This window comes from Rhea americana, unplaced genomic scaffold (assembly GCF_003343005.1).
Source record: "Rhea americana isolate MKP2758 unplaced genomic scaffold, rheAme1 scaffold_8, whole genome shotgun sequence".
NCBI lineage: Eukaryota > Metazoa > Chordata > Aves > Rheiformes > Rheidae > Rhea > Rhea americana.
Genome location: NW_028186978.1, coordinates 6,418,431 through 6,434,490, shown reverse-complemented (window position 1 = coordinate 6,434,490; position 16,060 = coordinate 6,418,431). Strand labels below are relative to the sequence as shown.

Genomic DNA, 16,060 nt, shown 5'->3' with positions numbered 1-16,060 from the left:
TGTTAACACTTTCCCTGTATACTCCTTATATAAGAGTCTTGCTGATTTTTGAGGGCTGTTTAAGTGTACTGTTTATATTGTTCTCCCTCCTCTTCCGTTATACTGAATGCACCCCATACATCAGGAATGTCTAGTAAAAATTGAACAGTTCTTTGTCAACTGTATTAAAAAAAAAAACAAAACAAGACTAGATATTCCTAAGATGACCGTTTCATGTAGGAAACAAAACCTGACAAACTCCCTCTTATTTCAGTTTTTACATTCGAATGAAGCTAATTTTTATTAACAGGTTATTTTGGGTGATTTACAACATATTTTAGAAAATTTGAATACTGATAACTAGCATCAAGTACTGACAGTGATTTCACACAACTATATAGTTAATTGACAAACCTGAATAATGTCGCTAGCCTCTGTTCAGAGATCACTAACTTGTCACAAGAGAAGCTGTCACTAGAAGGCATGCCTTGTCAGGGGGATATGATATGAGAAAATGTTTGTTTTGCATCTGAAAAGGACTAAAATTGGTGAGCTTCATTCTGACTGCTTTTCTTAAGTGGAAGTCAAGAGAGTTTTCAAGAAGGTTTTACCTTTGTGAAATAGGCTGCTCTTTGTTTGTGGGATGATTCCCCCCTACTTTCCAGTCCTGTCCTCCTGTGATTTGACCTGAGGGAGTTGAAATCTATTATTAAAGGCCAAAGCAGCAAGTATTTGCTACAGAGAGCAGATCAATTCACCAGTATTTCATAAAGTTGGGCAGAAGGTTTTAAAGAAGCTAATCAAGTGGTGCACTCCAGTTCTCTCGGAAACTTGAAAACTCAAACTTAACATTTGAGTACAGGTCTTCCTGTGAAAAACACACTATTTGGGAGAAGGACCATGGAGCTGTGTCTTCCTTTGGGAAGTCTTACCATATTCTCAAATTGAGAGATGGTGGTTTTCTCTATTGCAGGTAGAGTTAACATGCGTTGCGTGAATCAAAAGCACTTGTGGAATTTTCTCCCCCACACCTCCCCCAGCCTTAGGTGAAAAATGAAATAAATAGGGGGAGAGGCCTTTGACGCATGTTTTGGTCAGCTGTCTAAAAAAGTTATGCTACAAATAACTTAATCTGTAACTAGGACACATTCCACAACTGGAGTTCTCTTCCCTTCTCATTTGTAGTTGAATGTTCCTAAATAGGACCGAACAATTTGAGGCTTTCTGTCATTGGAAAAAAGCTATACTCACTGCTAGCCCTTGTTTTGCCAGTTATAGGTATTTTGTGAAGTGTGATAAAAGACTAGGAGCAAAGGAGACTGGGAGAGATCCCGTCTTCTCTCGTACAGTTGGAATTGAATCTGACAAACATCTTCCTTCCCCCCCCCCCAAAAAAAATGTTTTCAGTAACTCATTTCCTATTTTAAACCGTGCTGTTGCCTTTCAGTTAAAAATAAAATACACCAAACAAGCCTCTCCTGAAAGCTTTCAAATGTTTGTGCTGTCTCTCTATTTATAACTCTCTAAGAATAGGACTCCTCCTGTTCCCGCACCCCAGCTCTGCCTCAGGCCCATCTCGGCCCTCGGAAGGGAGCTGCATGCAACTCCCCAAACCCCCGTAAAGGGTTTAGTCTCTGTTTGTAATTAGTGAGCACAGAGTTTCCAGCAAATACTTTACAACAGTTACTGCCTCCTTGTTAGATAGTCACCTTATAAATGCGAGCCAGGAATCCTTTAAGAATGACCAATGATCAGTTATGCCTTCAAGTGCCATTTACATTTGTGCAATTGCRTGAACAGAAAACTTTTGAACCAGAAGTGGAGGAGATGGCACCATGAAGGTGTTAATCTGTTATTTAAAATATCTATTGATTTGTTCTATTTCACATTTGTCCCTGAAAAGTGGTGGACTGAATGGAGAGGCTGATGAAGCTGTACAGCTTGAAAAGGAACTGTTTGTATTGGAAGGACAGAAGGGGGCTGAGGAAGAATGAAGAAATGAATACCATGTGATAAGTCATCCAGGTGTAGAGTATGCTGAGAGGCTTCTCAGGAGCGGGTTTTGTAGGAATAGCCCTTTCATTGCCAACCAGGTGCTACTGCCTTTGGTGCTGCACCAAAAGCCTGTGGAAGCATTCCATTACCTGCAGGATATTTCAGTTCGTGCTTTTTCAGGGAAGGGAGGGTGGTGCCCAAAAGTAAGCATTTTGGGACAAGGTGRTATATTTGTGATGAATAGCCAATTTTTGTAAAGTGTTTCAGGCTTAAAGGAAGGTATATCTTGAGATGATGTAGAAAAAAAAAAACTTTATCAGCATTTCTCTCGGAGAGGAAACACCACCACAAAACACAAAGCCCAACTTTGCTAGTGGAGTGAACTCAGCTCACAATGACAACTGAGTACAGTTTTGTTCTATTTTTGAGCTTGTTTACGATAATCCATGAACAGACTTTGTTTTTTTAGAAAGGATAGAGAACCTTTTTGTGGCTGTTTTGAGTTTGTGGAGTGCTCTCCACTCACGTGACTGTGCCAGAAGGGTAACCTCCGGTCTAAGCAGTTGTAAAGAAAGTTCTCAAGCTGAGAGTTGTCTGACCCAAAGCACTGTGTAATACCTGTTCAAACCTAACTGAAGGAACAAGTGCACCAGCAAGTAGACATGCATACAGTCACTTTTCCATCCATAGGTCTGTGCTGATGCTATTCAACCACTGAGCTTTGCCGTATCAAGGGTGAAAAGGCATCTCTGTATTCCTGTCAGGGGAGGTACTATTAGGTGTGTATTAGGTATTGTAGAGAGAAGTGGTGCTGCCAAATGTTATTTACTGCTTTTATTGTGTTCCCTTGTGCTTGGAATCTGGGCAGTTACTATTGCTACCAAAAGTCAGTGTTAGGGCTATGAGATAGGTCAAGGTGCATGGATGGTAAAGCTGATGAAAAAAGCACAGGTAATAGTTGTTAACAAGTTGAACAACATGATGCAGTACAGCAGCAAACTTTTGTGCTGTATACATAAAGAAAAAAAAAAGAAGGAAAAGAAAAGAAAAAGCCTTAATTCACGAGCAAGGATGAACAGTCTCTCCATGTACCAATCAATCTTAAGTACTTAGAGAACCTTTAATAGGAAACTTTTTGTATCTAACTATGATGAATTCCTTGGGTATAGAAAARCAGAACAAAGTGAAGGGAGCATATGAAACATTGCAGTCACTGGGGAAATGGAGGAACTATAAACTTTCTGTCTCTCTAAATTAAATCTTGTTTTGAAAGTACCATATGGGAGGAATAAAAGTCAGCAAATAGTAGAGAAAGAAGATTAATAATTAAAGTGTTCCAAAGAATGGTTGGTTGGGAATGAAGGGGTGAAAATTAAGAAAACAAGGATTTAAGTTAATTACTGGAAAATGTTACTGAGGCAGAGGAAGCTGTAGAATAGTCTCCAAGCAATCAAATGGAAGAAAAGCCTGCTATGAGGACACTCAAGACTTGAATACAAAAGGTCATTCACTGAAATGGAAATGAATTTGAAAAGCTTGTTATTCTTTCCTACCTTAAATTTATACTAATATACAATTATAAGGARATTCTGTCATGTTAAAACCTTTTTACTTTAGTGAGAGATTAAAGATCTTGGTTTTGTGCTGCATGTTTTTGGTTTACTCGTTGCTGAAACTGGTAGGCAAGATTTCTCACGAAGGAAATCTGTTGCTTGTGTGTTAACATTCTTTTTCTGGAAGACATAGATTTTTCCATTAGGAGGAAGAGGTTGCCCAAACAGCTTTGGGATCCCCACCCTTGGAGATATTCAGAACTCGGCTGGATGTGATCCTGATTGTCTGATCTAATTTGGGTCTAACTTGAAAGTTTGCCCTGCGTTATGTGGGAGGTTGTGTTAGATGACCTTCAGAGGTCCCTTCCAAATTAAATTATTCTGTGATGCTAAAGGAAGTAGCAGTGCAGAAAATCAAACTCAGTCTCTTAATTATATTCTCTGAAGGTTTTTTTTGTTTTTATAAATTAAAATATTTTAGATCTAAAAATGCCAAAGTTCAAATTCATTGAATGAAGAAAACTGTTGAAGGATGTAGTAGACAAATACTGCCAGTTTAGGGAATGATAAGGATGGGAAGTATTGAATTCTGTTTTATTACTGCACAGCTGTTTGCTAAAAGTGTTCTGAAAACAGACCTTTTAAATACCAAACTCCTAAAATCTAAGTTTTTATGCACTCTTTTAAAAAGATAAATAAATAAAATGCATTGCTCTGCCATCTTTCTATGTTTGCTACTCATGTCTCAAATGATTTTTCTTTCTTCTGTTTCATTACTTTTACAAAATATCCAATGGTATGAGTGCTGTATTTGTCACAAATATTGCTGTATGCCCTGATACAATGATGGCTTCTGCAGGAATCTTTAGCTACAGGACCATATTTTCACTGTAGCTGCACCCCCTAGCAAAATAGGAAAGAAAGATATTAATAGCAAATGATAGCTTAGACTTCTTGGCATGCTTTGAGTCTTCTATGGAGAGAACAAAAGGCAAGTAAATACTCTTGAAAGAGTTACTGCTCTGTTCCAGGCAGTGTGTTCCTGGTGTGTTACCTTCTGAGTTTTGACTCAAGATCCCATCCTGAAGTTGTTCAGTCTCCAAGAGTTCACATAGTCTATACTATAAGATCAACTCCTGACAACACAGATATTTTATGTTAAATGGAAACCACTTACTCCCCAAAATAGTTAAGCTTATGCTTGACCTGAAGCCTTATGAAGGGACTAGTATCTGTCTACTTATGAGGCCTGCCTACGATATAAAATGATCCAACGTGTGTCTGTGTGTCCTGGCCATCTCAGTTGATCTGTTAACAGTTTGCCTTTTGTAGCACACTCTGCTCGTCTACTTTCTCTAGTACTGTATATTAAAGAAACGGAATCTTTTTTTAGTCTGGTCTTATTTACCAAAAGGCAGCTGTTGCATTCAGCTGTTACTAGTCGGTCTTCATTAAAATAGTTTCTCACTCTTTCTCAAATGCACTGACAGGCTATAAGACATCTAATGTCTTACTGCGTGCTTGTATGTAAACTTACAGGGTGACTGTAAGTTGGAGAGAAAAAGTGCAAGTGCAGTTTCTCTTTCCCTAAGGGGATAGCATACCATGGGAAGAGTCCATTCTTCTTCTCCAAACAAAATCAGCAAACCTGTGCATACTTAAAGATGATTTCCTTTTCTCATGATTTGGTGCAGGATGCAGAAATTGTAATTGTCAGCCTGGTAGCAGACAGACATGCATTTGGCTGCAGGTTTGCTTGGGTGCCACGGACTGTGCAAGGCCATCACTAGCGAAGAATGAAGTTTTGCATCGAATGTCTAAAATAGGATTCTTAAGATCTCCAAGAATTGAGCCACCATCCCATCATGCAACTTCAAGTTCAATTAGAGATTTGACATATTTCTGACTCTGGCTTAATGGAAAGAGGCAAGAGTGATACAGTTGAGATACGCAGATGGCATTGGAATTTGCACAGTGGGTGTACCTGTTGTCTCCCACTACTAAACACAGACTTGTGCCACGAAAATAGAGATTAGGAAGTAGTCTCTCTCCCCATGTAGAAATTCTTCAAGCACATCTATTGTTCCTGTTGTAAGAACTGGCAACCACATTGTTTTGTTTTATTAACAAGCTTTATTCTTCCATCCTTGTTACTACATACAGGCTTAGATTACTCTCTCTAAAAACTCTGAACAGCATTAACTTAATCTGATAACAACTTGACCCTTGCTGCTTGGTTATACAAATTGAAGAGCCAGAAAACTTGAATAAGTTTAAATCTTGTTGCTGGAGTTTTGTAAGAGATGAATTTATTATTAGCCCAATGACATGCTGCTTAAGCTGGCAAAATTTCAGCTATAGTCAGTAAGTATTTACCAGGATATGGGCTACATGCTTTATTTTAATAATTCAAAATAACTGTAATGTGTTTAATTTAAACATTTCACTTTTTTTTTTTTTTTTTTTTTTTTATATTAAACTAATTCTTACTTAATTGTCATGTATTCAGCACCTAATTCCATTTACTGAGGGAGCCAGTGTTAGAGGAAGCACTGAAGCTTGTGCATTCTTAGTTTCTAGATRTTTGCATAAAAGCACTGGAATGGTACAGGAAGATGAAAAGAGCATAAAACTTGATCAAGCTAAGAACAGTTCTGGGAGAAAAATGTATTTTATTTTTTCTCATTCATCCCAACATCTTGTCTTTCCTCGTTAACTGAAAGAGATTAGCATTTAACGTGTGTACTAGTCACAGAAAAGTAAGGTAGTAATTTGGTACTTCTGCTAGAGCATTACTGCATCAATTGCCTAATTAGATGTAATAAGAGCATATTAATAGATTGCTTATAAACCCCCCCCCCAAAAAAAAAAAAAAATTTTGCAGGGACAGAGGAGTCAGTGTTTCTTTTCTATGAGAGCAACACAAAAGCTAGCTGTTATAAGTATCATAATTGAAGATTTAGTGTATGTTAAATAAAACATTACCCTTCTTTTTCATCACAGGCCCACTAGGTCTCTATAAACATGAAGTTTATTAACTACTGTGAAGTAATTCTGAGTTCTCAGAGTAATTCTCAGGGTTTTTTTCTAACTGTGGTCTGTATGGTCCAGCCACTACTGAATAGCAGTACACTGAACAGTCAGTGTCCAGGGTTTTTGATAACAAAGAAACATTAAAGAAATCAAATTCAATAACAGTGCATCTGTGATGGATCCCAAATCCAGTCTGGGCTTTACCCCAACTACAACCCTCACCGTATCTGCACTGCTGCAAATTTTCTTTATAATAACAGTGCCAATTGTATGGAGGAAACTTATCCCTAGCTGAGATTGTGTAATGCTTTGCTTGGGTAAGTACTGACATTCCTTGCTTTGATAGCATTAGCATTTTCCAGGCGATACCTCATTCCTTCGCTATCACCACTGCGGCCTCAGCAAAAACACTGATGGGATTGCAAATCTCTGGGAGATTCTGGGCAACTTAAAAGTAAAATTGCTTGTGGTTGGTTGTCCAAACATTCCCACGAGAGTAAAACACATTTATTAGAAAATACTAAAGCAGATGCAGCTTGATATATAGGTATAAAACTTTATTATTGTGTGTCATCCTAGTATGTTATGTGGCTAAAAATAGGGCCTTTGAAGGAGTATCAGCATCTGATTTTTCTTCCATTTATTCTTTCCTCCCTCCCTGCCCCCTGTGTTTTCCCATGGACAGTGGGTGAATTCTAGTCTGAGTTAACAGATATAGGTTAATAAGCAGAAGACAGTGTTGGGCAAACTAGCCTCAATTTTTCAGAACCTTTAACCCTTGACCAGAGGTTTTTATAAAAAGACCATGGGTGGTGGAAAGGGAAGAGGAAGGTGGATGCAAATTGAATGAAACTGAGGAGAACCTTGGGTTTGCTGTTTAGTGAGTGCATATTATTTGAGGTAGTAGCGGTTCATTTTATATCATATATATATGTGTKTGTGTGTGTATGTATATATGTGTGTATAAAATTTAATATATTTTATATATTYATGATATTCATTATATATTCATGATTCGTATTATATACCCTTCTGTTCTTTCTATATTGGATAAGAAGTTAGGCACAAAGCTGCCAAAACCCTAGGCTTTCCAGCTAGTTAGTGACATAGCTGAGCTCAGACTTCTGAAGTCAGTACCCCAGCTTTTTTAACATTTCCCTATTGTCTTTACTGTATGATTTAATGGATGATTCATGCATCATGCTCTAGGGTGAAGTAATGTTTCCTGAATCATTTTGTTTATTTTTTAAACTGTTRCTTACTGTTTTAAATCCTCTAGCTTTAAATATATATGTATGTGTGTATATATATATAAAAACATTTGTTTCCTTGTCAATAAAAAGAACCGTATTAACGGCCTCATGACCTCTCAAAGTAAAATCATTCAGTTTTTACTCTTCAGCTTTTATTCTCTTAATGCCTTGGTTTCCTGTGTTGGTTTATGTGCCTAACTGTATTATGCTTAAGCTATAAGGTAACCATAGAAATATCTGAAAAAGACAGAGGTCGTATGTCCAAAGCATTCATTAAGTTTAGGRATGCCTTTTTTTGTAGGGAGGGAGGCTCTTCTGGGTAGCTGTTATAGTCTTCTACTCCCAAACTTCCTTATGTGCTCTCAGAAACCAAGTATTTGCCAAATAAACTCCTATTGATTCTTGATGTAGGAAGTTTGTTTTGTCAGGAAACCCACATACTTACGATGTCTTTTTCTCAAAGTCATTCTGGGAAATTAAAAAATTATCATAATTATCATTTGTCATCAAATGTGGCCCTGCATTTGTTTTTCTGGCAGCCGCACGTGCTGCAAAAGAACCGTAATGTTTTAGCCGAATGCGAGCGGTGTGATGTAACCGAGGACTGGCCGCAGCGCAGCCTGGCAGATAGCATATGCATATTTTAAACCCACGTAGTAACGAGATCAGTCACTGTGGTCATTTAATGTTACTTAATAAAATATATCAGGTGGCTGTTAGGTTTATGTTGAGAATTATGACATCTGTGGGCTGTAGCAGACTGCTCTCTCATACAGAGGCCCTGAAAATGATGGTATATACTTAAGTAATACTGTTTGAAAATGGCATCTAGGACCGTAGAAATGAACCTCTGGAAGAGTTATAATTTCCTTTAAAAAGCACAGCTACTTAAAGTAAAAAAGTGCTACACTGACATAACAGCATAGTACGCTGTTGTGAAGGTGCAAGTGAATTTATAAGAGACTCATTAATCTACRTGACACCAATGCTTGAGTAAGAGGAAGGAGGGAAAAATAACAGAGATTAAATAACTTTCCAAATTAATCAGCTTGTGGCTTCTCTAAACATGTTAGAAGTATTGTTTTTCTTTAGAGTTTGAATTTGTTGTACCGGTTACAGTTCCTTTAGGTGCTAATGTTTTACTGAAACATACATTATTGCAAGAAGAAAGCTCTTTTGATATTGTGTTGATGGTGATGAATTCCTGACAGGAAAATAAAGAAGCAGTTTATCCATTTAGGATTTAACTCTCAAAATGTATGTTCAGCTGGTCTTTCAGGGAAAAAAAAGCCACATTAGCCACTAGCAACTAGTGTTGCAACTTCTTTGTCAGAGYTCAATATTAACGTTATGTATTTGTTTCCTTTTTTTCCCTTATAGGTGCCTGAGATTATAAGCTCCATTCGACAGGCTGGAAAAATAGCTCGCCAAGAAGAGTTTCAGAATAATCTCTCCGATGTTGAAGACCCTTTTGCCAAAAAGTTTGAGGTGCTCTTCTGTGGGCGGGTGACAGTAGCACATAAGAAYGCGCCCCCAGCACTCATAGATGAATGCATCGAGAAGTTTAATCATGCAAGTGGTACAAAAAAATCAGACTTCAACTCATTGTCCCAACAACATGAAACTACCAATAACTCAGGAGGCTTCTCTTTCAGCGACAAATTTCGGTCAGTCTTCCAACCCTTGGTTGGTGAAGAGGAGGAAAAAAGGCCAATTAGGAAATCCTTTTCTCAGCCTGGGCTTCGTTCTTTTACTTTTAAGAAGGATATGCAGGAGGGAAGCCGTAGGAGTAACAGCTTTGTTAGGTCTTTTGAGGAAGATGCAATTTCGCTGAACCTAAAAAGTCAACTTATCTATGGACACAGTGTTGTGCAGCCAACAGACATTGCAGAAAACCGAACGATGTTGTTTACGGTAAAGCAAGATTTCAGCTATTGGTGACATTTTCACATCTCTGAGTTCTGAATGGGAAACACCAAAGCAGATGTCCTGACAGATGACAGTTACTTATTAATAACTTAATTGCATGTACTGGATCTTAACTTAAACATAAACTCACATATTTCTGTATAAAGCATTACCAGTCAGYATAAACTGTATATGTAGTCAAAATAAGTTTATGTTAAATAGTTTAAATCAGCACTATATAAAACRTTGGGCTTCAAAAGACAGCTTTTAGAATGCTACAGCAAATTAGTAATGAGTAGTTATACAATTGCAAAATAGTATGTATAATTACACTAACTAGTAACACCAGAAATAAATTTCCAGGTTAATAAGATGACCGGTAACTAAATGCAGAAGAACTAAACCATGACTGTGGGCTAGTAGACTCTTTTTTATGTCCCACAATAAGCAACATAGTTTATGAAGATGTTCCTGCTGATGATGTGCCTGTATAATGATTGAACAGAGCAGTAGCTTCCTACAAACCTGTACTTGCATTTGATGTGCTAGCAATGCCTTTGCTTTGATAGCTGAGCAACAAAAGTATCTTTTGAAACCTTAGCAAACAAGYAGGGCTTGTTTTATTTGCTCCTTTAAAAATCCTTATTATAGATAGTGTATAGTCATAAGAGATACGAATATGTGATATAAATGTAATTCTGGAGTGAAGCTGACATTACAATATCTGTCTATCATAAGGTCTTCTCTGAGATGTCAACTACTGACTAGGAGTTACTAAGGRCAGTAGCAAAGAGTGGAAGGGATGAAATCATAGGGGTTTTTTTGCAGGGGAGAAAGAGAAACACTGCTTTAACAGGAATTACCTAAGTGTTATGTCTATAAAAGGTAATATGCAGAAGGAGGTGTGGTTGGCTATACCTGATCTAAAACCTAGCTGTGGCAGGCAGGATTCGGAGAAAGATGTAGAAGGAGGTGGAGAGAAATGCTTCTGCTCCAATAAAAACAATTCCATCTTTACCTTCCTCTCCTGAGCAGGTATTTCACATTGAAAATATAAAGGCCATTTATAAATTCGCTAAGGCCTAGTGTTTAAACAGATACTAATTCAATTATTAATTCATGGCACATATTTTAGAGGTGGGGAGATTATGGGTGGACATACATAAGCCCAGATCCTCCYACTCTGTTGTATACATTTTTAACTTTCGTTAAACAGATGCAACAGCTCTCAAAAGAGGCATACAACATAAACCCTTGTTTTTAGAGCTAGCAACTGGCTTAAATCTCTTTGTTCTTCCAGCTTGAATATAAAGTCACAGTTACCTGCTGATGCGCAATTTTCCAAATTTTGCAGTTTTGCTGATCTGCTTTTCTATCTCTGGTTACCTTTTGCCTGGAAGTACATTGTTTAAGATGCAGGAACTGCGTTCTTTTCGTCTAAATTAAGCTGGATGCAGGGAAGTGAAATGACCATGGTTAGTGACTTTGGTCAAGATCGTGSCTTGTCACATAGCTGAGTGTGGTTGGCCAGCCCCAGTATCCTCCAGTTTGAGTAATGTTACACAAACAGTGTGTACAGCATTTCATCTTTGCACATCTGTTTGTGTATGGCTACATATGAAATGCTTCAAAGTACTTTGATGGCTGGAGGAAAAAAATCTGTTTGTATTTTCTTAGTTAAAGGTCCTTTTTGTATATTCCCCTGGGTTGTAGCAGAGGTTGAGGTATGACGTGTGAAAAATGTTACGACATGCTATCTGCCAACTCTCCTGACCTGGTTCAGATGGTCCTGATTCCTGTATCCCACCCTGCAGAACTGCTTCTCCAGCCAGTTTCTTGAGGGGAGTGTGTGTGTGTGTGTGTGTATTTCCCCCCCCCCCCTTTACTCAGCTGGATTCGAATGATCTCTGCTGCTCTTGGACCAAGTGTAAAGGCAGTTATGTGGGGCTGAGCTAAGAATGAGCCTCTTGCCTCAGGAAAAGGAAGGCAGAGAGCAGTAAAAGCTGCAGAGTGGGTTTGGAAAAGAACGGCCCCCTCGTAAACAGCGGAGAGGTCGGCCCCGGGGACAATCGACGGAAACCAGCAGGGAGTAGGGGAGGCTGGTTTGGCTGCTAGAAGTGGAAAATGAATGAGCAGGGCTATTTTAGAAGAAAAGGGGAGGCACATCTCTCTATCCGTTTTCACTATTTCCCCCCCCTACACACACTTCAGAAGTTACAGGTATCTTGGTKCCGCTGGTATTTTTATATGTGTGTCTTTTGGGATGTGGTATGTTGATGAAGCTTCGGGAGGTTTGTCTAAGTCAYGTTTGCAAATGGCTACAAATTCTACCCCTTTCCCCTAAATCTGACTTAATTCAAGAACTGCCTAGCAAAATTTTTTGATGTGCTGAGAGCTTGGAGGAATTTAAATGTTGTTCTGTTAAAACGTTACAAAAATGTTGCCAGAAGTTGAGAAATCTAAAACGGTAATTTCACCTAAAAAACAGTCATTTTCCATCAAAAATTCTTATCAGCTCTTGATTTGCTGCTGTACAAATGGCCCACACTTAAAATTAATTTAAGAAATATACTCCCATAACCTTATTTTTATATATGTATATCTTGAAAAGAAAAAAAAAAGTCAAAATCAAGCCCTGAAAAAGTTTAGATAGAGGCTCAAGTTTGGTTCRGATTGCAGGAAAAGTTCTTTACCTAGCTTTTGGGAATCTGGTATGTTCCAAGCCTGTGAAATGTTTTCCTTGTAGTGTATCACACTCATCTAACTGAACACTATTCTCAATCTTTTGTCTCGAACACGTAACTAAATCTCAGTTCAGTACAGTGCAGTGCTCTGAATGCCAATACAAAGTGTTTAAGTATTCTCTCTTTCTCAACTACTAATGCACTCATTGGTTCAAAAATATAGGTAGCAAAAAGTTTGAGGTAATTTTTGTCCATAAAATATTTTCATAGCAAGATAGAAGTAAGTAAGTGTGATGTTACTTGTTATCATCTTGTTATTTATTTTCCTTTTTTTAGATTGGCCAGTCTGAAGTTTACCTTATCAGTCCTGACACAAAAAAAGTAGCAATTGAAAAAAGCTTTAAAGAAATATCCTTTTGTTCTCAGGTAAGATGTCAGTGTGTTCATTTTTTAAGTATTCTTGACYTGTGAATGCTCGTGTGCTCCCCTCTCCTAGCCTTTCAAACCACTCAAGTGGTTTCAATAATTGCTACTGACAAATTGCTAGTTAATAATTTTGTAAGAGCGTCATTCTTTCTTCATACTTCTCATTGTAATTTCTCAGATAAAGACCCACTTCTTCTTGTGGTGAATGAATAATATGAACTAGGAGCACCCTGATGAGCTCTGTGTCTAAAGTTCAGCAGGCATGATTCACAGTTACGCAAATCTGGCATTCTCTGAGCCGTATCAGGGTATTTTTCAGTGAGTGATAATGAAATGAAATAAACAATACGTAAGAGTTCTCTGAAAAACACTTCAAAAAAAATTTTTTTTTAAGGAGCATAAATTGCATGTCTGTAAAAGAAGACAGCCCTCTGCAATGCAGAGGTAATATGTATGACAGATGCACTGAGGAGTTCATTTCAGAGCCTCCTGTTCCGCTATCAGCTCCTACTTCTTATCCCACATAATTGTTTGCTATTCCCCAGTTCCATGCTTCTAATTTTTGTGGCTCTGACTTTGATTTTGAGTGTTTTATGCAAGTGTACAGTTTATCTAAGTCCTTATTTTCAAGGAGTGGTAATCTGAAAGAGATGCAACTTACACATGCAGATATGGTCGTTATATTGTATAGGTTGCAGAAATATATATTTCACACTCAGTCTCCTYGGTGGGTCAGCAGTGTGAGACAGCAGAATAGTCACTGTCACATCAAGAGCATGTGACAGTTCAGGCAATTGCAATATTTTGAGAATCACAGARAAGGAAGGGAGTTTATTGTACTAGAGCTGATCCTCTCTGTGTATACTACCATAAAGGTTGTCAGACTTGCTGTGGGGAACTTACTGGTAGGTTATTTTCTCCCTAAGACTCTTCCTTCCCAGTAATCCTGCCRTTCTGGGAGAGCAGACAGAAGCAATACTGGCACTTGCGACTTTCAGTTTCAGTTAAACCACTGCAGTGCTCATTTGTACTGTGGGCCTTCGTTGAGGCTAAGATCTAGTGCACTAAGATGTGAATTTTGCCACTCTTTTTTGCACTGAGAACTATTTTGCACTTAGYTTGCTGTGTAGTGAAGTAATACTCAGTGCTTCACAGACACTGGTCTTAATGATATTTGGGGCAAAGCTGGAAAGCTTAWAATAGTTTAATTTATCCATTTTAAAACATAAGGTTTGCAATTTACTATTCTTCTAGATTAATAATTTTGAGATACGGCTTTGTTTTTTAATTTGAGGATGATTTTCATYATTAGGCACACATTTGCCTATTATGAAAAATTTAGAATAAATGTTTACATGATATCAGATCAAGAGCTTTGAAGAGAACTTGTTGATCCCAGGGGAATCTTTATCCTCATTTTCCCTTTCCTCAGGCAGGGGCTAGTTAGGCAGACTTTGTGACTTGCCCTAGCAGTCAGTGCTTCTCTAACGCTTCTCAAAGCAGTCGAAGGAGTGAGGTTCTGATTGAGTTCTCCCCTCATGTCTGAGAAATGCTTTGCTGGGCAGATGTTGTCAGTTGGGTGAAGAATGGTATTAGGGTACAGAGGACTTTTCCCCTGAAGGATGCAAATTTCAGAAGACCCTACAGAACAATTTTACAGACTCATCTTGATCATACAAGAATTCTCAGAATTAGTCTTTTTCTGGAGACACTGGAGTTAAAGCATAAGGGAGACCAGAATCAGGGCTTAATTTTCAGAATGCCCAATCCATCAGTGAGATACTACAGCAGCAGGCAGAAGTGTATGGTCATGGTGCAGTGTCCAGACTTTGATGCTTAAGAGCACTTGGCAGCTCCTTGGGCCAAATTCTYGTCCTGGTACACCGCAGATCCATGGGCAGACGAGGATCCCAGGTGGACGCCTTCCCCTGTTGCAGCCAGCCTTTCAGGAGAAGAACGGAGGACAGCAGAGGCGGGGGAGAGCCATAGCATGCTCGGGGTGTGTCTTTGTGTTGGCGATGGGGAAGGTTTCTGCAGCTTTCATCAGCCTGTTCTTGCTTAGCCACATACCCTCCTCCTGAAATCCTCCTGGACATCACTGGAGCTGAAGTTTGGGAGCTGAGGACTTTACATCATCTGAAAGTTCTCTTAATCTGTTTGTTCTGGTGGTATAGTAGTGCCTGAYGCTTGTCTGTGTAAAAAAGCATTTATTTTTTATATGCAGTTGTCACACTGAGAAGCTGGTATTTCCACATGAGTTAAATCATTCTCCTTTATGCAGCTGGCAGGCTCTGAAGATTTACCATAATTATTTAGAACAATAAGAAAATGTTGTTCAGAATGCTTTAGGATATCTGATGCTCTTTTCTTGGACCACCTGGCCATTTTGCTTTATAGAAGTATTCAAATTTTATATTTTTTTCTCTTTTATAAAATAAGAAAGAGAATAACTTGCTGTATTAACAAGGAAAAGCAAACAAAAAAGTCTTGCTTGCCATATCCAAGTTGTTTAAATTTCAATGAAATTTCTCATTGTGACTTTTTGATTTAGGAGTCCATTGCCTCTTTCTACCTGACTTTAAAATTTTTGTGCCATGACATAAAAGTATGTGCAAAGTAAAAGTGATCAGAAGAGACTAAAAGGATGCTGAGTGCARTTGAATTTGTATAAGAAGTTCTAGCACTGTGTGTATAATTCATCATAATAAGTTTTACAAAGACTTGTTCACAAAGATGTGTCCTAGGAGCACCTAACTTTACTCATTTGAAAGCTTTTTTTCATAAAAGAAAATTTTTCAGCAGTCCAACAACTTTCTGAGCATTTCATCAGGACTTACTGCTCATCTACTGTTGCGAGTACATTATTTCCTAGTAGGAACTATACTRATGCTCTTCTTTATCTACCCCAACACAGTGTTCCATTTTCCCTTTGGAAAACATTTAGCATTTTAGCAATGACTGTTTTAGCAGATCAGTGTTGCCTGTAATGTTGTTTGCTCTTCTGTTGCCTCAGTAGGCCTTACAAGAAATCTAACATTCACAAACTGTTGAGCAGTTTACTATCTTTTCTTCTGTTTACTCTGGGAGAAATTGTATTGTGATACCAGATACTACAGATTAATAAAAATTGTAGACTATGCTCTGTGAAATTTACTGCAGCTGCAGAAATCTAGAACTATTGTATAATCACATATAATATGAAGTAAGGACCAGACTGGATTATATCTTT

General features: G+C 38.1%; 1 protein-coding gene across 6 annotated transcripts in view; it reads left to right on the top strand.

Moving 5' to 3' along the window:
• Positions 1-16,060, top strand: part of TBC1D1 (TBC1 domain family member 1) — a 107,183-nt gene that overhangs the window by 36,860 nt on the left and 54,263 nt on the right. For all 6 annotated transcript variants that reach the window (XM_085322726.1, XM_085322723.1, XM_085322725.1 and 3 more), the window contains exons 2-3: positions 9,194-9,727; positions 12,742-12,831. In XM_085322726.1, the coding sequence (XP_085178852.1) occupies positions 9,194-9,727; positions 12,742-12,831 (624 nt within the window). The remainder of the gene's footprint in view (positions 1-9,193; positions 9,728-12,741; positions 12,832-16,060) is intronic.